General features: G+C 49.8%; 3 protein-coding genes across 8 annotated transcripts in view; 2 read left to right on the top strand and 1 right to left on the bottom strand.

Annotated features, from left to right (window-relative positions):
- Nucleotides 1–47: 47 nt before the first annotated feature.
- On the top strand, nt 48–2,374 carry SDHAF1 (succinate dehydrogenase complex assembly factor 1). Its single transcript, XM_039325082.1, has one exon. The coding sequence runs from the start codon at nt 1,242–1,244 to the stop codon at nt 1,518–1,520; it is 279 nt and encodes a 92-aa protein (XP_039181016.1). The 5' UTR covers nt 48–1,241; the 3' UTR covers nt 1,521–2,374.
- Nucleotides 2,375–3,729: 1,355 nt separating this feature from the next.
- Nucleotides 3,730–6,383, top strand: TMEM160 (transmembrane protein 160). Its single transcript, XM_039325081.1, has 3 exons — nt 3,730–3,987; nt 5,326–5,418; nt 5,603–6,383. The coding sequence occupies exons 1-3, from the start codon at nt 3,795–3,797 to the stop codon at nt 5,845–5,847; spliced, it is 531 nt and encodes a 176-aa protein (XP_039181015.1). The 5' UTR covers nt 3,730–3,794; the 3' UTR covers nt 5,848–6,383.
- A 1,834-nt stretch (nt 6,384–8,217) lies between these two features.
- Nucleotides 8,218–19,085, bottom strand: part of NPAS1 (neuronal PAS domain protein 1) — a 40,317-nt gene continuing 29,449 nt past the window's right edge. For all 6 annotated transcript variants that reach the window (XM_039325073.1, XM_039325074.1, XM_039325075.1 and 3 more), the window contains 7 exons: nt 18,331–18,487; nt 16,303–16,418; nt 14,958–15,154; nt 14,057–14,163; nt 13,712–13,859; nt 11,287–11,384; nt 8,218–10,626 (listed from right to left, as the gene is read on the bottom strand). In XM_039325073.1, coding sequence (XP_039181007.1) covers nt 9,398–10,626; nt 11,287–11,384; nt 13,712–13,859; nt 14,057–14,163; nt 14,958–15,154; nt 16,303–16,418; nt 18,331–18,487 — 2,052 coding nt within the window. In that variant the 3' untranslated portion in view covers nt 8,218–9,397. The remainder of the gene's footprint in view (nt 10,627–11,286; nt 11,385–13,711; nt 13,860–14,056; nt 14,164–14,957; nt 15,155–16,302; nt 16,419–18,330; nt 18,488–19,085) is intronic.

Raw genomic sequence — 19,085 nt, 5'->3', positions numbered from 1 at the left:
GGTGCTGGTGGTACAAACCGCGGGGACATCATATGATGTCATAATATAAGGGAGGGGGAAATGTGGTGAGATTGTGCGTATGACATCACTTCCTCTTGGCCTTTGGTCTATCTAGCTGGAGGAGTGGGATTCTATGGCCTGTGTTCTGAAGCCCTTCTATCAAGATGGGTTTAATGCACCATGTCACGCTCCTCCAAGACCCAAAAGAGACAAATTGTGATTCTTCCAGATTTCTTTATTATTCCTCTCCCATAGGCAGAATCTTGCCAAACTAAAGCAGGCTAACCCCGCCCTATAAGCCGTATAGCCCTGGGAATTAAGGAGGAGTTGTCTTCACCCTCTTTCTCTCACAGACTCTTTTGAGCTGAGTTGCCTCTTGCTCCTCTTGAATGTAGCCCCTCCCTCTTGGGAATCCAGACTGCAGGTGGTCCTCAACATACGACCACAATTGAGCTGCAGTGATCATAAGTGTGAAAAATGGGGGGGAAAGCGATTGTAAATCACTTTTTTCCAATACTGTTTGTAACTTCGGTCACTAACTGAACTGTTGTAAGTCAAGGAGTACACTTCCACCACAACTGTGTAAGAGCCCTACAGTTGCCACTTGCAAACCTACCCAACTACAGTCAAGGCAGGAAAACAACTAGGAGTCTCACCTGATTTTCTTGGCAAGTTTTCCTAGCGGGGGAATCCTGGGAGTTGAAGTCCACTCCTCTTCATGGCACCTCCTCCAGGCTTCCTGGGAACGCCCCCAGGGCAGCGGCCAATAGGAAGCGAGGCGAACGCGGCGAAGTCTCAACGTTCTAATCTAAGCGACCTCTTCGGAGGCGCGCCCGGGACAGGCGGTGAGCCGGTGGGCTCAAGCGGGGAAGGGGGCGGCGGGGGTCTCCGTTGCAGCGGCCTGTGCACTCCCTCCGGCGGACAGACCTAGATCCCGGCCGGGGCAGAGGGTCCTGGAGGGTCTGTCCCCACGACCCGCAATTCGGAGCGATGCTCGAGACATTCCTTGCTTGGGGAGGAAGCAAGCTGTGACCCCTTTTCACGTGCATCGAAACACGTGAAACTCCGGGGTGGGTTTGCACGTGGGAAGAGGGCGGTGCATGGCCATTCCGGGGCACGCCGCTGCCTCCGGGGTCCCGACTGCGCAGGAGGCAGCTCCGTCTGGATAGCGAAGACCCCTCGCCGCTGGAAGGACGCCCGGCCCGGCTCTTGCCCCGATCGCCTCTCTCGGCCCCGGCCTGATGGCCAGGCAGAGCCGCCTGCAACGCGAAGTGCTCCTCCTCTACCGGCAGTTCCTGCGCGCCTGCCGAGGCAAGCCGGGCTTCCTGCCGCGAGTGCAGGCCGAGTTCCGCCGGGCTGCCCGCATCCCGCGCACCGACGTGCTGCTCATCGAATACCTGCTGCGCCGCGGGCAGAGGCAGCTGGAGCAGCTCCGGGAAGGGCACGCCACAAGGATGGGCTTCTTCGTCCCGGGGAAGCCGCCGCCGCAGCAGCAACAGGAGGAGGACGCGCAATCCTGAGCGGAGGATCGCTCTTCGTGGCGCGCGGCCAGGCGCGCTCGCTGCAGACAACCCGGAGGGCCGGAGGCGGGGGGGGGGGCCAGGGGGCCTTGCGGAGGCTGTTGAGAAGCAGCTGGTCTCTCCGGAGTTGTGTGGATTGCGTCCGTGTGTGCGTTTGAAATTGGAATTTGCAGCTTGAGTCCCGGCTGAGACTTCTCAGAAGATCCCGCAGCTCCCCATCCAGCCCCGTCCCTCTTTCCGTGGGAGGGGGACAGCCGTCACGTCTGCACGGGAGGCACAGCAAGCTTCCACTTGGCATTCTTGTCCCGATGTTACCGAGGGTTCCCCCCCCCTGCAGGAATCCCTTCCAAGCCGGTGTAAACCTGGTACACGGGGATGGGGGGGGGGAAAGGGCGTGAACAATGGTCCTGGAGAAACCATGCTGGTTGGTTTGGGTCAAGCTTTCTCCACTTGGAACTGCAGACAACAGAAAAGAAGAATGGGCATGAAAAGGATTTCTCTCTCTCTCTCTTTTAAAACACTCCAGCAGAAATATTGTTAAACCTTTGCAACCTGGGCCAGCAAGTGTTATCTTTTGACAATAGTGGCTAAATGGCTGTTTTCTGGGTTTTTTGTTTGGTTTAACATTTTTCTCTATATTTATTAATTGTATTCCGTTGTTATTTTTTTTTTCAATCTGTGAAGGAATTTTTGAACAAAACCCAAAACTGTTATTGCTAATTTGTGTGCAGTATTTATTCTAGTTGTGTTTTGGATTGCAGTCTGTTGTAAAGGGATGTTCTAAACTATGGTAGATGATTCCAGCATTTTCAACAAGGAAGTTACCATTATGGTATAATAAATAACTGGTTCCACTCCAGGGCTTCAGAAATCTTATAATTAAGATGTCAACATGTCCCTCCAGGGTAGCAGAATAAATGAATTGAAGGAAGTTCCTGGGATTATTTTTTTTCCAACATTAAGTGGAGTTTTTACTTTTATAGCATTTTAATCTGGCTACAAATTCCACGTAAGCTATAAATGGCTAATATGCAAGGTGGAAATGCAGTTATCCGTGTTCTGCTGCTACGAATCTCAAGATTGTATCAGGCTGCTGCATCCTTTGCAAGTCAAAACCGATACAAGACAGGTCAGTGCATGCTAAAAATGCACCACCCACCCAGGCGTGGATTTTTTTTGTGGGTGTGGAAGGTTTAGAAACCAAAGGAGGTGAGTTCTAGTCCTGCCTTAGGCATGCAAGCCATTTGGATGACCTTGGGGTGTTGTGCTTCCTGTAAGACCACCACACAGGGTTGTTGTGGGGAAAATGGGAGTCAAGACAGGCACTTTGGGATGTTTGTTTAAAGGTTTTACAAGTAATCTTCAATTTAGAGCTATAATTTGACTCCAACATTTCTATTGCTAAATGAGTCTGTTGTTAAATGAGTTTTGCCTCATTTTACGGCCTTTTTTGCCACAGTGGTTAAGTTAATGACTGCATTTTAATTGTTAAGTGAATTAGGCTTCCCCATTGACTTTGCTTGTCAGAAAGTAGCAGAAGGATCACATGACCCCAGGACACTGCGACCGTCATAAGTATGAGACCAGTTGTCAAGCATCTGAATTTTGATCACGTGAAAATGCTGCAAGGGTCATAACTCTGGGAAATGGTCATATAAGTCACTTTTTCAATGCTGTTGTAACTTTGAACAGTGACTGAATGGTTGTTAAGTCAAGGACTCCCTGTGTATAGTTAAACATTAGGAAGAAGATGTGAAAGGCCGGCCTTGAAACTTTGTTCCCTGGTCCCTGGATTCACTGCTGGCATATAATAAACCTGCACAATCTGCCAATAGTTTATCCAAGATCCCGGGGATGAGGATACAGTGTCTTAAAAAATGGGGAAAATAAGTCCCCCCCAATGAAAAACGCCCGATTTGTCATGCAAAGACCTAAAAAATGAGAATGACTTTCATTGGATTCGTGGCACTTTTCGCAGCGCTCGTGTCGGGGTTGAGAGAGGGCGGTTCCACCTTTTGCCTCCTATTCCAATTGGGAACTACATCTACCAGCATGCATTTCCACCCGAAACCTGCAAGAGCAGGACCGGAGGCGGTGTGTACTTATGGGCTGAGTCCCGCCCCCTTCCAAACAAACAGCAGCCTCAGCCAGTGGCCTTTCGAGCAACGCCCGCTTGTCTCCGCACTTATCACGGCTAGTCCCACCCACCGCGCCTGACGTAACTGGAGACCGAGGTATCCTATCCCCAGAGCGGCTCCGGGCCTCCTCCTCGCCATGGCGTTCGGCGGCGGTTGGTGGGGCCGGGTCGCGGTGCGGGCCAGGCGAGCCGGCGAGCTGCTGAGGGGAGAGGCCTGGCCGTGGCTACGGAGGCCGACGAGGCCCAACTCCGGCCGCGGCGCGGTCCTCCCGCCCGCTTCCGAGCTGGACAAGGCGGACGCCTGGCTGCTCCGCAAGAGTCACGAGACCGGTGAGGAGGGGAGGGCGGGGCTGGCGGATGACGTCACGGGGCGGGGCTGGACGGTTACCTGGCAGCTGAGCGAGTGTGCCACAGTTGCTGCCCCCGCGGGGCATGATGGGAATTGCAGTCTATCAAAGTTGGGCTTTTTCCTTTTGTCAGCCTATAAAAATATACACACATTAAAAATAATTTGATATCAGGTCAATAGTTTAAGATCAAAGCTAGTATATAAGCAATATTTTTATATGAACGGCAGCAGTTCTTTTTCTCAATATTATATTTATCATTATATTTAAGCTAGCCAAATAATTCAATGCCTTCAATATCGGCCTCCTAAATTGCAATGAATACTGCTGATTTTTTTTTTACTTTTTTTCTCTATTTTCAATATTGTGTTAATTAGATAGTAAAAAATAATCTCTAATCATGTCATATAAGCATCATTGTGCTGAGACAATGCCAGGCATCAAGATTTATTTAAAAAAATAATTAAACAATTAAATGCAGATTCCACCTTCCTCCCCCCCCTTATCCCAATCCTTCCCTCATCTTTTAATTGTAGCTGATAACTTGTACATTTATAGGGTTTTATTCTTATTGTGTACATGCTATTGTATTGTTCTATTCTTTTGACCAATGTAAGCCACTCAGAGTCACCTCGTGGTGAGATGGGCATCAAAAATTTAATAAGTAAATAAGTAATGAAAAGGGGAAAAATAAGACAGTGATTCTGTGTACGGCCTCTCAGAAGACCCTCCCTGGAATAACCTAAATTTTATAGATAATATTAGATGGATGGGTGGGTAGACAGATGATAGAGAAATAGTTTAAGAGAGAGATACATAGATAGATAACAGGCACAGATGGCTAGATGACAGATAGATAGATAGATAGATAGATAGATAGATAGATAGATAGATAGATAGATATAGATGATAGATAGATAGATATAGATGATAGATAGATAGATAGATAGATAGATAGATATAGGCATAGATGGCTAGATGATTTTATATTTATATTGTATATATGAGAGATTTTATATTATATATATATTATATATGAAAGAGATAATAAATAGTTTAATAGGTAGGTACATAGATACAGGCATAGATGGCTAGATGATACATAGACAGACAGATAGATGGAGGATAGATGATAGTTTAATAGAGATAGATAGATAGATAGATAGATAGATAGATAGATAGATAGATAGATAGATAGATAGAATAGATGATAGATGAAAGATAGGTAAATGATAGACAGGCAGACAGATAACTATGCTGGATGGATGAATGGATATGCAGAGCTAATTGTGAAACTCTCCCCTTTCTCCCTTTCCGTCAGCCTTCCTATCCTGGTTTCGGAATGGGCTGCTGGCTACGGGCATTGGCGTGATTTCCTACATGCAGAGCGACATGGGGCGGGAAGCGGCCTATGGTGAGTGATCTGGAGGCCCTTCGGCCTGGCTGGGTGCCCAGAGGTAGCTTGGCCACAACTGTCCCCCTTCAGCATCTGGGCAGCTGCGGCTCCCGTGGGCAGGATGGCTGGACAGCCAGGTCCACCTTTTGGCCTTCACCTAGTTAACGACGGGTCTTCCTCTCTGCCCACGTTTCCCCTTCAGGTTTCTTCATCCTCGGGGGAATCTGCGTCTCGTACGGCAGCGCCTCCTACTTCGTCAGCCTCCTCCTCCTCCGTCGCACCATGATGCTCTCCTACTCGGCCGCTCTCCTGAACTCGGCCGCCGTGGTGAGCGTGGCCCTCTTCTGGCTGTGCGCCATCTCCCTCTACATCGGCCGGCTGGAGGTGGAAATCATCCAGGAGGACGTCAGCGACAAGAGGAAGGAGGACGACAAGGGCGAAAAATGAAAGCTGGAGCAATTCTTCTGGACTCCACGAGACTCTACGGACGATTCGGAAGGGACAGCTCCACAGCGGTTGGGCCGGATGGAGCATGGAGGAAGGAAGGAAGGAAGGCAGGCTGGGTGGGTCTCCTGCACGCGAGAGACCAGCGAAAGGGCCGGCTTTCAACTCATTTCAAATTTTTCCGGATGGGATGGCAAGGAAGGAAGGGCTTTTAAACCACCTTCTGGGCAAAGGAGCTCTCCGGAAGCATGAACTCTTGCTACTTAAGGATCTTGGATGCTTTTCATGAGTGGGCCTGCTTTGCAAAACCCCCTCCCCTCGCTTTCTGCTTCAAGCCGGTTTTCTGGTTTCAGAGATATATATACACACACGTGTGAATAAAAGCCAATTCTGGGAATGTCTTCTGCATAGCTTGCTTTGGCTTGTCCGCCCTCGCTTATGCTCCTGACTTTTTCTCTGTCGGACATGTCTCGCTTCTGTCATCGGGCTAGCTGCTGCTCCGGACAGTGGACATTTATATTAAAGACACCCAAAGAAACTTTTGTGTACTTTCTTGTTTTTTTTGTGGGAGAAGGCAGTGGGGTCTGTTTTGAAGATGTGTTTTTGAAGTAAGGATTGCCCCCATTCTTCCGTGCAAAAGCAAGGGAGGGTCTTGAGGGGGGGGGAGGTGGGAGGCTCTGTGAAATACAGGTGGTCCTCGCCTTACAACAGCTTGTTTAGTGACTGTTTGAAGTTACAATGGCGCTGGAAAAAATGACTTAGGACCGTTGCGGCATCCCTTAAGAAAGGTCGTAAAATAGAGCAAAACTCATTTGTGGTCGTAAGCCGAGGACTAACTATAGTACAGTCTTGCTGGCATTGTCGCTGGAGGGGGAAGATTTCGTGCAGGTGAGCTTGTTTAGCTGGTTCTGTGCTCACAATTTACTGCGATCCCTTTAAATTTCACCCGTGTTGAATTGCAGGAAGCTCACTTGGGACACGTTTGATCTAGATCAGTTGTGGGTTTCCCTAAAATGAGGCTTATAATGGGTTAAGTCATCAGGACCTTTCAACAGCTGGGGGGTCAGGAGGACCCCTTTGGAATAGGAATCTGTCAGGCCAAAATTCAGACAAGACACACGACAAAACAGCTTTTTCAACCTGCTGAAATCATTTGAGTAGGCAGGAAAGAATTCTGTTTATTTTTAATGTTCTCTCGAGTCCTGGATTGCCAAAAGAAGCCGCAAAATGTCAACAAGAGATTATAGCTACCTTCGTCTACCCGATGCGAACAGCAGATTAATAAAAGGGAAGAAAAAAACAAAAACAAAACACAAGACACGTACAGTTCTTTAGCAACGAGTTACAGAGGGAGGGGGGGAAATTCACATTATCCAAGTGCTGCAATCTTCGGTGGGCGCCCTCCGTTTCCCACTAGATCTGTACAGTAGTCCTTGACTTAACGACCAAATTGAGCCTGAAATTTCGGTTGCTAAGCAAAAGATAGTCACTGAGCTTTGCCTCATTTTACAACTTTTGCCACTGTTGTAAAGCGAATCACTGCAGCGGTTAAATTAGTAAGCCGGTTGTTAAGTGAATCTCAGCTTCCCCGTTGACTTTGCTTGTCAGAAGTTCACCTGACCCCGGCCCGCGGCAACCCATCGTAAATACGAGTCCGTTGCCAAGCGTCTTAATTTGAATCACGTGACCCTGGGGATGCTGCAACAGTTGTATGTGTGAAAAACAGTCGATAAGTCACATTTTTCAGTGCCATTGTAAGTCAAGGACTCCCCGTACAGTTTATTTTGAATAAGTGCTTAAAGTTACAGCATTTGCTTTCTTACTACTCCAGGACCATCTTTACCCGCGTTGCCGTGACTCGCCCCTTTTCTAAGCCCGCTTTGCATCCGGGTCCAGCCCTTCCCTGCTGTGCCTTTAATACACAGGAATTGGGGAAAGGATTGGAAAAGCTGCATTTGCATAAAAAGAGGAACAAGGGTAGCTTTGCGGAGGGGCCAGATCTAAAAGACCACCTAGATTATTAAGTGTCAGTGAAGAACCTCAAACGATCCCTTAACAGGGAGGCAGCATTTTGCTCCCGTGCAATTGCTGGATAGCTAGAACTTCAGTTCAATAGCCAACTGTTATTAAACAATTAAACAGAACAATTTAATAGCTCAGGATTGAATTGATATCACTGGAAAACCAGGTCTACATCCAAGTAACACATTGGGTGATGTGTGTATGACAGGAGTCTGTGGGCATCTTAAGACCTGTGGATTCCAACTCCCAAAACTTTAAGACTCGTGGACTACAACTCCCAGAATTCCCCAGCCAGCTATGCTGGCTGGGGAATTCTGGGAGTTGCAGTCCACGAGTCTTAAAGTTGCCCAGGTTGAACATCCCTGATGTAGAAGCACAAGCAGAAGCTGGAGGTGGAGTCAAGAGAGGAATCAGCCTGGAATCGATACGTTCTCACAAATGGTCCAGGTTCAACTCTTTTTGAATTCCGCTAACTCTTTTCCAGCTCCAATTTAGTGCTGACCATGAATTGACTACAGATTCTTCCATATAGGTACGAGGAATAAATCTGCTTAACTAGAACTTGACCTGTAATCTTGCTTCTTCGCCCGACCACGGAGAACATGGCATGTGCTGTGTGTTTAACTCGGCCACCCACCCATGATCTTACGATGGGTTCACAAGTGTTTTCATCACTTGCTCCAAATCTGTGGGAAGAACGAGAGCGCCTCTTTCTGTCAAAACTGAACGCAAGGAGTCGAGTCAACCCCCGTCACGGGCTGCCTTCCAAACGTATCCAACTAATTTCCTTAAGGGATAATTCCCTTATTCCCTCTCCGAGGCCAAGGTCAGCATATCTGGAAAGTCCATGTTGGAAAAAGCTGTCGATTTGCCCAGCAAGACCACAGGGCAAAGTTCCTAGGAGGGTAAGTTCACACGCCTATTTATTACATCCGTTTGATTTATCCTCCTGGATTTGATCATATTGCATATTTTAAGAATTAATTCAGCGCGAGCAAAAAAAGTTAACTGCTGGTGTGACAGCCTGGAATAAACACATTTAGGAGAGGCATTGCGGGCAAAGACTGCCTACTTTTCATTGGCACATAAATGCAGGTTATATTTGACAACTGACAAACCCCCTTCCCCTAAGTCTTTAAAATCAGTCAGGGTGTAGCAGCAGGAACACAGGTATGTGGGAGATGCCCCTTAATACGTCTGTGGGTCTTTTTTCCTGGACGTTTGGACAGGTTTTCCACGCTTCTCCAAGCAAAATCCTCCATTTCAACCAACCACTGATCTTCCAAAGACGGAGTCGGTCCATCCGCTCTCCTTTGCCCCGAGGACTAGGAAAGGGATGCGATAAGCAGGTACGTGGTTAGCCACTTCTTCCAGGATTAAAGATTTCTTCACCCAGTTTCGCAAAGGCTGGTGAGCACCCCAGCACGGAACCGAGCTATCTCAAGATTTGATAGCTCTCTTCCAGGCAGGATTCAACCGTGGTTCTCTGGGCAAAGAAGACACCAATTTGATCACGGACCGTCGATGGGTGTTAATCCTCCTTGCGTTCCAGAGCTGGCCCGCTGTGGATCCCACCACTGGCCACGGAGAAGGGCAGGGTGGAAAACAAAGAGTCAGCGGCAGTAAAGGCCCCTCCCGAAATCTGGGCCAAACTAGCCGAGTTCCCAAAGGGGGCCACCATGTTAAGTCGCTGCAGGTGGTGGTACATGATCTCCCGCGAGGTCTTGGCCTCGGCACTGCCGATGTCCATGAGGCTGAGGGGGTGGTGGGAAGGGGGCAGCATGTTGCTCGGCATGGCCAGGGTCATATCTGCAGGGGCGTAACGGATGGTGCTCGTGGCGTAGAGTCCCGGGGAGCCCGCTGAGGAGCTGGCGTGCGGATTGCTGAGTTGATGCATCAAGGGGACAACCACGTTGCTCGTGTGGAACCTCTGGAGAACTTCCATCTCCGTTGGGTAGATCAGTGGGGTGAAGGGGGTGGCGGTCCCCCGGTCCTCACAAGGGGAGCCCGAGAGCGGAGGCGAGAGTGTGTCCCCTGAGGAGGACGGAGCCACCCGGGGAGAGGTGCTGAAAGGCCCCTTGACCGGACCGCTGTCCATCTCGGGAGGGGTGAGCACAGAGTCGGGAATGGAGACGAACAAATGTGAGGGTGCCTGTCTCACTAGGGGCTTCTCCAGCCGAACGGCTTTGTTTTTGGGGAAAGGGCTGCCCTTCCCTCCAGGACAGGTCCAGAGACCCCCTTTGGCCCGGGGTCCTTGCTCCGATTTGATGCTAAGGGCTGGGCTGGCTCTGAGCGAGGCGCCCTTTTGGGTCTGGATGACAGAGGTGAACTCCGACATGCAGGGACGGCCGGGAACCATGGTCTTCCGTCCGCCGGGCTTGCAGCCATTCACCTTCCTGGCCAGGGGCCCCGCCTGTTGGGGGACCATCTCGGGCTCCGAATCGCTGCTGCTGTCGGAGTCCTCGGAGCTAGCCAGCAAGGTCTCCCCCTTCCCCTTGGGTGGGGGGCTCTCCAGCGGGAACTCCAGTTTGATCCGCTTCCTCGGGGGAGTCTTTGTGTCACTCCCAGCCTCTTCCTCCAATGCCTCCTCCTCCTCCTCCTCCTCCTCCTCCTCCTCTTCCAGGTATTTGGTTTCAGGACCCCTGGACTTGCTCTCCACCAGGTGGCAGTGCCGACCCATTTCGGCCACGCTCCTGGGGTAGGACTGGGCCAGGGTCCCCGCTGGCTTGCTGGCTGGGCACGGCTTTCCCCGGTCACTCTCTGAAAGGGGGAAAACGGGGAGTCAACCAAACAGGGAATGTCCCAACCATCAATGGACCTGGCAGTGGAGGGAAATTCAGGTCCCTTTGCTAACTGGAATAAAACGATGGAATAAAACGATGGCCTTTGGTAAGACCCTCGCTTGGTAGTCGGGGTCCAGTTTTGATACAAAAAAGATGTTGAGACTCTAGAAATAAAGCAGAGAAGGGCAACAAAGACAATAAAGCAGGGGTGTCCAATCTTGGCGACTTTAAGACCTGTGGACTTCAACTCCCAGAATTCCCCAGCCAGCACAGCTGGCTGGGGAATTCTGGGAGTTGAAGTCCACAGTCTTAAAGTTGCCAAGATTGGACACGTCTGTGATAAAAGGTCTGGAGGCTAAACCATATGATGAACGGTTGCAGGAACTGAGTGTGCCTAGACCAGTGTTTTCCAACCTTGACAATTTTAAGGCATGTGGACTTCAACTCCCAGAATTCCACAGCCAGCAATGCTGGCTGTGGAATTCTGGGAGTTGAAGTCCACATGCCTTAAAATTGTCAAGGTTGGAAAACACTGGCCTAGACTAATGACCTTTTCTCCCCCTCCCCAAAGTCTCTTCCACCAGCAGGGCACCGTCAAAAGGGGGCACCCTCTCGCAGGCCGTTCCAGGACATTTACCTTTGTAATCCGTTCCCGCGCTGGGCGCTTCTGTCTGTCTGGCGGGGATGCCAGGAACCTGGAAAACATCCAGGGCAATGTTCTTACATTCCGGCTTGCTGGAAAAGATGAAAAAAATATAAACAGCCGGGGGTTACAATTGTATTTATCTGCGTCATGCTGTTTTTCTTCTTTTAAATTTTGCTGGTCATGGACCTAATACATTTTTATTGACTGTGTTGCAAAGGGCAATCCACCACTTGGAGGCAGCAAAGCCCCTTCAAGCCGGCCCCTCCCCAAGCTAAAGAAATGCAAATTTCCCCCTGATTTGTAAATGTAAGAGATTGCAAGAGAGGCAAAGGATTAAAATAACCACCAGGGCGCTCATTCTGCCTGCTGGCTGATGAATCAGAAAAGATCAGCCGAAAAGTCCACTTGAATGGGACTGACACAGCCAGCCACCTGCAGCTGGAAGCAGCCAAAGGAACAGAAGTGGAGGGGCCAAGTTGTCCCATTGTCCAAGAACAAACAGAGACAGATTAAAATCACAAACTCCAAGAAAGAAAGAAAGAAAGAAAGAAAGAAAGAAGGAAGGAAGGAAGGAAGGAAGGAAGGAAGGAAGGAAGGAAGGAAGGAAGGAAGAAAGAAAGAAAGAAAGAAAGAAAGAAAGAAAGAAAGAAAGAAAGAAAGAAAGAAAGAAAGAAAGAAAGAAAGAAAGAAAGAAAGAAAGAAGTCGGACAGGGAGATTCATTGTTATATGAGCGGTATGGAAAGGTTTCAAATATGATTTTGTACAAATGCCGCCAGAATTGTAGGAAATAAGAGGCAACAAAGTGATTTTCTGCTTGTCAGAGCAATTCTGGACCAAGATTTGGGACTTTTATGATCCAGAACTGATTCTGATGACTGGGGAATTCTGGGAGTTGAAATCCACAGTCTTAAAGTGGCCACGTTCAGAGACCTCTGCTTTAAGGAAGACTAGACAGAAGACTTTGGCTGCTCATGCCCAACTGCAACACACACACACACACACACACACACACACACACAAACACACGGAACTGACTTATTCATCTGTTTATTAACCAGATTTATACACTCCCGTTCTCACTACCTCCATGACCGCTTAGCAGCTACAGTCTCCAAATCTATTAGAGGCTGCAGAGATTCAGTGGAGGCGGAACCCACCCACCCCTTTGATGCCTTTTTTGATAAAAAAAAAAAAAAAGTTGGTCAGTGACTGTAGAATTGCAAGGTGGCCAACCAGCTTGGACTGTCACTGAGCTCCATTTGCTATTATTTCACCCCCAAACCTTGGATCCCCCCCAAAGAAAACCCCTCTGTTTTGCAGCCCCCCCCCTCGCTTCCCTCCAGCGACGGGACCCCCAATAATCCCACCCAGGCCCCCCCCAGTGTAAAGTTTTACAGCAGCTGTGGGGAGAGGGAGGCGAGCGGGCTTCCAGGCAGGGAGGCTGCTGCAAGAAAGTTAATTAGGCTCTAATTACAGCTCTAATTAACTAAAATACTAATCACTCTGACAAATCATACATTAGTATCGGCAATTGCTTGCCGGATTAGCATAAGAATGCTTCCTTTGGCTTTATGGAGAGGGAAAAGGCGAGCAGGGCCATTAATAACCATCTGGACCGGCCATTCACACAGCCCTCTTTTATGCCCGCAAAAAAAGGCTCAGCAGAGGAGATTCTGTAGTTTAAAGGGTCCAGCTGGGTGGGGAGGGTCCGAAGGGTGGGGGGGGGCAGCAAAACTGGGGTTAGGACAGAGTAGGACTCAGAGGGGAGCCCCAATGGTGCACGGGTGGAGGGAATCCAGAATCTAGAATTGTGGTGGTCTGCATTTCTTTTTCTTTTTTTAAACAACCTCCCGCCCCCAAATGAAGAAATCTAGCACAGCAGGGAGGAAATTCCTCTGCAGGGCTAGCTTTCTGCTTTAAGGGAATTGGCCTTTTCAGGTGGAAAAGAACAAGGTGCCCACTTGAAAGAGATTGGGGCCAAATTTGGCTGAACCGGCTGCATCCACCTCAGTGAATACAGGCGTCCTCACTTTACGAGCACAACCGAGCCCCCAAATTTCTGTGGCTAAGCAAGACACTTGTTCAGTGAAGTTTTGCCCCATTTTATGACCTTTCTAGCCACAACGGTTAAGTCAATCACTGCAGTTGTTACGTTAGTAACACAAGTTGTTGAGTGGATCTGGCTTCCCCATCGAATTTGCTTGTCGAAGGTCGCAAAAGAGGATCACGTGAACCCAGGATGCTGGAACTGTCATAAATATGAGTCGGTTGCCAAGGGTTTGAATGTTGATCACGTGACTGTTTGGATTCCGCAACGGTCTGGCTGTGCTGGCTATGGAATTCTGGGAGTTGAAGCCCACAAGTCTTAAAATTGGCAAGGTTGGATTGGAAGACCATCCGCCTTCTCACACTCACCTGAGGATGTAGTTCACCCACACCATGTTCCTCTCGGAGGGATTCTTGACATTGATCGAGATGGTGGCGCAGGACTGGACCCAGACGAAGCCCCCGCTCTTCTGCAGCCAGCGGTAATAGCGGGTGACCACCTGCCCCTTGTTTAACACTAAAGGGGGTGGAGAAAGAAGAGGGTCAATCTTGGCCAAGACTCAACATAGCTACACGCTCGACCCAGACTGTGTAACGTCCAGGCGATTTCCTTACAGCCGAAGTTGTGCCTACCCCTGCTCTGGGGCAACCTAGCAAGGGGCCCAGAGTCCATAAATCCCAACCAGCCATTGCACCCTTCTTGGGGCCACGTACAGTCCAGGTGGCTCTGCTGGATCCCCTCCACGTCTTCTCCATGAATGAAGCGATAGCAGCTTTTCCCAACAAGTTCTGAGGGACACAAGTCCATGTAATCGGAGATCCTGGAGGAGAGAAGAGAGAGGGGACACTGTGGACCAGAAACTTTTGACTTTGGTTTGGATTTAAAGGAGACACAGAGCCTGGTCAAGGTCCTGTAGATGGTCCGGAAGGGTAGTTGACCTGCACTCCCTTCTCCATGGACTCAATCAAAATGCACTCCATCTCTAAGGAGGGACAGGAAGGTTTCTGCCCAATCTTGAGTATGTGGACAGGGAAGGATCTTAGAACCATAGAATTGGATTGGGAATCTTCACACCAGTCCAATCTTTGTTTGAGAACCTCCAGGAGACAGACGGGTCTTCTGCTTTCTAGCTTTTATGGTCAATGAGAAGCTTCCCCCCCCTCTCCAAGTCAGTGAGGTCTACTTGATGATGGGCAGAGCACTCCCACAAAAGAGCAGGAAACGTGGTCATCAGACGTCACCCAACTTTGGCATCAGGGGGGTCACCCAATTTGGTCATCAGGAATCACCCAACCTGGTCATCAGGGGTCACCCAACCTGGTCATTGGGTCACCAAATTTGATGATCAGGGATCACCAAACTTGGTCCTCACCAAAGCTGGACTGTGGATTACAAAACATGGCTTAGTGGGCCAGTTCCAGTCTGGGCTGAGTCAGCCTGTGGTAGAAGTTGCAATTCACAGCTAGTGTCCATCCCCAAATGTGACAGGTTCTGTACCCACCATGTGCCCTGCTGGGCTTCCCTTTCGCGTCTGGTTTTTAAGCCCCCCTGCAAGTGTCCAGCCTCCCCCCCACCGCCAGGACAGGCCAGAGTCCAGCTGTCCCCTTCACCCACCTGCTCTCACAGTACACGATCTGTAGGTCCATGTTGACCCGGAAAACGAACATGTGACATTCAATGCGCACCTCGCTGAGGGTGGAGGGCGGCAGGGTGTGGGCCAGCGCTACAAGTCCCAGCACCCGGCCCAGCACTGAGTGGCCGTGGGAATGTGACGGTCGTCTGGAACGGAGACAGCCCGTGACATGGATCACCTGGAGGGCAAAAGAGGGCCACAGAGTGGATCAGGGGCCACGGATAGATGCCACATCCCAAAGGGGACCCTAAGCAGTCCTCCAATTACGACCAGTCATTTAACAACAGTTTGAAGTTAGGACAGCCTCGGAAAAAGCAACTTTTAACCTGTCCTCAAAGTTACCACCGTCACACCAACCCTGGCGTCACATGATCGCAATTTGGGCACTTGGCAACTGACTCGCTTTTATGTCTTACAATCACATGGTCCTGATTTGCGACTTTCCCAGCCAGCTTCTGACAGAGTGACCTCGGGAGGCCGGATTTGTTTGGTGACCGTGTGAGTCGCTTAATGACCGTGGTAAAAATGGTCATAAATTGGGTTCGGTTACATGATGATTCATTTAGCGACTGCATTACTTAGCAACTGAATTTCTGTTTGTAAGTCAAGGACTACCTGAGTGAAACCGAGGAGCCCCCCCCCCCGGGAACAACGACGGTTTTTAGAAGAGGTCCCATTTCTCCCGGCTGGAAGTGGGACGGAGGATCGGAGACCCTCTTCCTGCAAAGATGGCCCCTTCCTCATTCTCTAAATTCTGGCAGAAGGGCTACTCAAGTCCTTCATCAAATGAGAGACTGGTCAAGAGCAGGGGTCTCCAACTGTGGCCACTTTAGGACTTCTGGACTTCAACTCCCAGAATTCCCCATCCACAGCAGTTTCTCAAGCGTGAAAATTTAAAAAGATGGAGAATTCTGGGAAATGGAGTCCACTCATTTTCCAGTTCAACAGCATGCTAGCCAAGGAATTCTGGGAGATGTAGTCCACACATCATAAATGTTTGCTAGCCTGCTGACTGAAGAATTCTGGGAGTTGTAGTCCACAAGTCCTAAAGTCGCCAAGTTTGGTGACTCCAGTCAAGAGCAAAGATGAGTCAATCTCGCATTCATCTGCTGCACCTACTGCTGGGAGGGGGCCACCCATGCAGACCCCAAAAGTTTGCTTCCTTTTGAACAGGAGCTCTGTTTTCAAATGTCACCTCTAAATGTCAGATCAAGCCTATCGTGCTTGACTTTGATGACCTGCTTCTCCTTTTGAGGCATCACCTTGTCCTGTTCCCACGTTCCCCCCACTCCAGCCCCCAAATCAGGGTGGGAGCGCCCATTATACCTTATAGCCCGAAGTCTTGATGTGAAGTCCTCTCTTGGTCAAAGTGGACTTCAGACGGATGAAGAAGGAACGCTCCAGGGCTCCATCACCTTCGGCTGTGCGGGAACTAGAAAGATCTAGAGATAGATAGATAGATAGATAGATAGATAGATAGATAGATAGATAGATAGATAGATAGATAGATAGATAGATAGATAGACAGATAATTAGATAGATAGATAGATAGATAGATAGATAGATAGATAGATAGATAGATAGATAGATAGATAATAGATAGATAGATAGATGATAGACAGATGATAGACAGACAGACAGACAGACAGACAGACAGATAGATAGATAGATAGATAGATAACCTTTATTGTCATTTTTTACTGTGAGTACAATAGCACACATTAAAAATGAAATTTAGTTTCTGGCTCTCAAAGTGTACACATACATAACGCCCATTTAAACATACTATACACAACACATGCATAGATCTACACCCTTACATATAAGTAACTTATAAACATTATTCACTGCCCATCTTGAATACATCACGGAAGGAGGAAGCTTGAGACTTCACAAGGTTAATACTGCATGGAACAAAACTGTGACTGAGTCTGGATATTCTGCTTTGGATACTCTGAAGCCCCCTCCCCCCAGAAGGTAACAAAGAAAATAAAAGCACAAGTGGGATGTGTGTGTGGGTGTGTGAGAGCATCACGGTTTCTGTGTGTGCCACAAGTGTGCCCAGGGAGAAAAGAAGGACCAAATTAGTTCACTCAAAGCTTCAGCAGAATCCCATAATGGGCATAATATTCATATCCCTGGATCTACCATGGACAGAGAACATCTGAATGGGTCTTTTTCGTGCGGCACCATCGACGCTTCCAGGCCAAGGGGGGCAAGTCTGCCCGATTCAGGCCAAGGGAGCGAGGCGTGGGGGACCCTCAGCCAAACCCCGGATGGACGTCTCCTTCTTCTGACAACTCGCTCTTGACAGCCAGCTGATCTGGCATTCTCTTTCAGTTGCCATCTTGGCATCAATCTTTAACAAGTTCCGCGGATGAAAGCAAAGCCGGCAACAATCCAGGGCAGGAGAGGGGGAGACCCCAGGGACTACCTCTTCCCCCCTGCCTGTGGGGGGGGGGGAAGGAGGGCAGAAGAAGGGGAGGTGAAGCTGAGACCCCCTCCCCAGGCCCAGGGACAATGAAAGGTCAGATCGGGCACCGAGAGGGGCACAGCGCCTCACCCCTGGGAGCACCCCAACTCCTCATCAGACCACCGTGAAGAGGCCTGGTCTGGATGAAGGGTGCGTAGGGCCCATCAGAACAAGGCAGCCCCCTCTTCGGCTGGGGATGCGGCTGATCAAGCCATGATTTATTCAAGCCGAGTTTTAACGAAGCTGCTGCTGGCTGGGTTCAGACATACAGGGGGGGGGGTCCTGATCTTACAACTGTAAATTTAGTGACCGTTCAAAGTTACAACGGCACTGAAAAAAAGGGACTTTGGACCAGTTTTCATACTTATGACCGTTGCAGCATCCCCAGGGTCACATGATCAGAATTCGGACACTTGGCAACTGACTCGTATTTATGACAGTCCCTGTGTCCTGAGGTCACGTGATCCTCTTTTGCGACCTTCTGGCAAGTAAAGTCAATGGGGAGGGCGGATTCATTTTACAACCGTGTTACTAATGTAGCAACTGCGGTGATTCACTTATCCACGGAGACAAGAAAAGTCGTAAAATGGGGCTAAGTTCACCTAATACATGACTCACTTAGCCACATAAACGTAGGGCTCCATCGTGGTCGTAGGTCCAGGTGATAAACCGAACAAGCCACGTCCTGGGGTCTAGAATATGATGGCTTGTGGGAGTTCTGTTAGGCAAGATCCAGACCAGACCAGAGGTAACAGGGCATCTCTGAGCATGCGCGAAGTGCTTCCTGACTCAACAGATGGCCAAACGACCTCCAAGCCTGCTTGAGCAACTGGGGGCTTCCCAGTTCCCGGGGGGGGGGGAGTGTAACAGAGAGGCTGTACCTGATTGAGGACCCTCAGAGGAAGCGCCCAGGAGGGAGGCTTTGGGGTGGGGGGCGTGACCAAGGCCCAGGGGAGCCTTCAGCCCCAGCTGCTCGGCCACTTCGTGGTGGTCCCCCGGGTGGACGTAGTCGAAGATGCTGCTGCCGGTCAGCTCCACCTGGAAGAGCAAGGACAGGTTCAAAGGTCAAGGGGGGACGGTCACCCGGCCTTCACCCGCTCTGCAGTCCACCCAGTCCCACAATCCCCCTCGTCTCCCTGATCTCATTTTGCTCTTTTCTTGCCTGGGGGTGCACAGATGCCTCTGCAGGAACGCCCCCCCCCCATTTCTCTGTCTTCTGCTCCCAGGCTACTCCACTCCCTTGGCAACACCCCCAGAGCCCCGCAAAGAAGTCACATTAAAAGTTAGCCCCGAAGGGGGGTGACCTCCCAACCCAACCCCTGCTTTGAGACCCTGCCCGAGTCCTGATGCAGACCCCTTGCCCGCTTCCAAGACCAAGGGTCAGCGCCTCGGGTTAACATTCCCTGCATTGTAATGCAGCCAGGGCCAAGAGATCGATAAATAATAATGCAGAGCTATTGGCTTCCCCCAGTGAGAGTCGCGTGCATTCAAAGGAGCTAGTCCTCATTAAACATGCACCAGCTACTCCTCGCCTAGGAGAAGTGAGAAAGCCGGAGAAAGGGAGGAGGGAGGGATGGGGGAAAAGAGAGGGGGGAGGAGGGGGGGGTCTCTTTCTTGGTGGGGAGAGCTGACATGG

This window comes from Crotalus tigris, unplaced genomic scaffold (assembly GCF_016545835.1).
Source record: "Crotalus tigris isolate CLP2741 ecotype Arizona unplaced genomic scaffold, ASM1654583v1 scf7180000024316.1084291, whole genome shotgun sequence".
Lineage (NCBI taxonomy): Eukaryota > Metazoa > Chordata > Lepidosauria > Squamata > Viperidae > Crotalus > Crotalus tigris.
Note: the sequence above shows the minus strand (reverse complement) of the source record. Positions and strands in the feature narration are given on the sequence as shown.

Excerpts from the sequence above, each read along its gene's own strand:
- SDHAF1 (XM_039325082.1), top strand. The coding sequence starts at position 1,242 with ATGGCCAGGCAGAGCCGCCTGCAACGCGAAGTGCTCCTCCTCTACCGG.
- TMEM160 (XM_039325081.1), top strand. The coding sequence starts at position 3,795 with ATGGCGTTCGGCGGCGGTTGGTGGGGCCGGGTCGCGGTGCGGGCCAGG. Across the intron at positions 3,988-5,325 it reads CCGCAAGAGTCACGAGACCG|CCTTCCTATCCTGGTTTCGG; the intron begins GTGAGGAGGGGA and ends CCTTTCCGTCAG. Across the intron at positions 5,419-5,602 it reads GGGGCGGGAAGCGGCCTATG|GTTTCTTCATCCTCGGGGGA; the intron begins GTGAGTGATCTG and ends TTTCCCCTTCAG.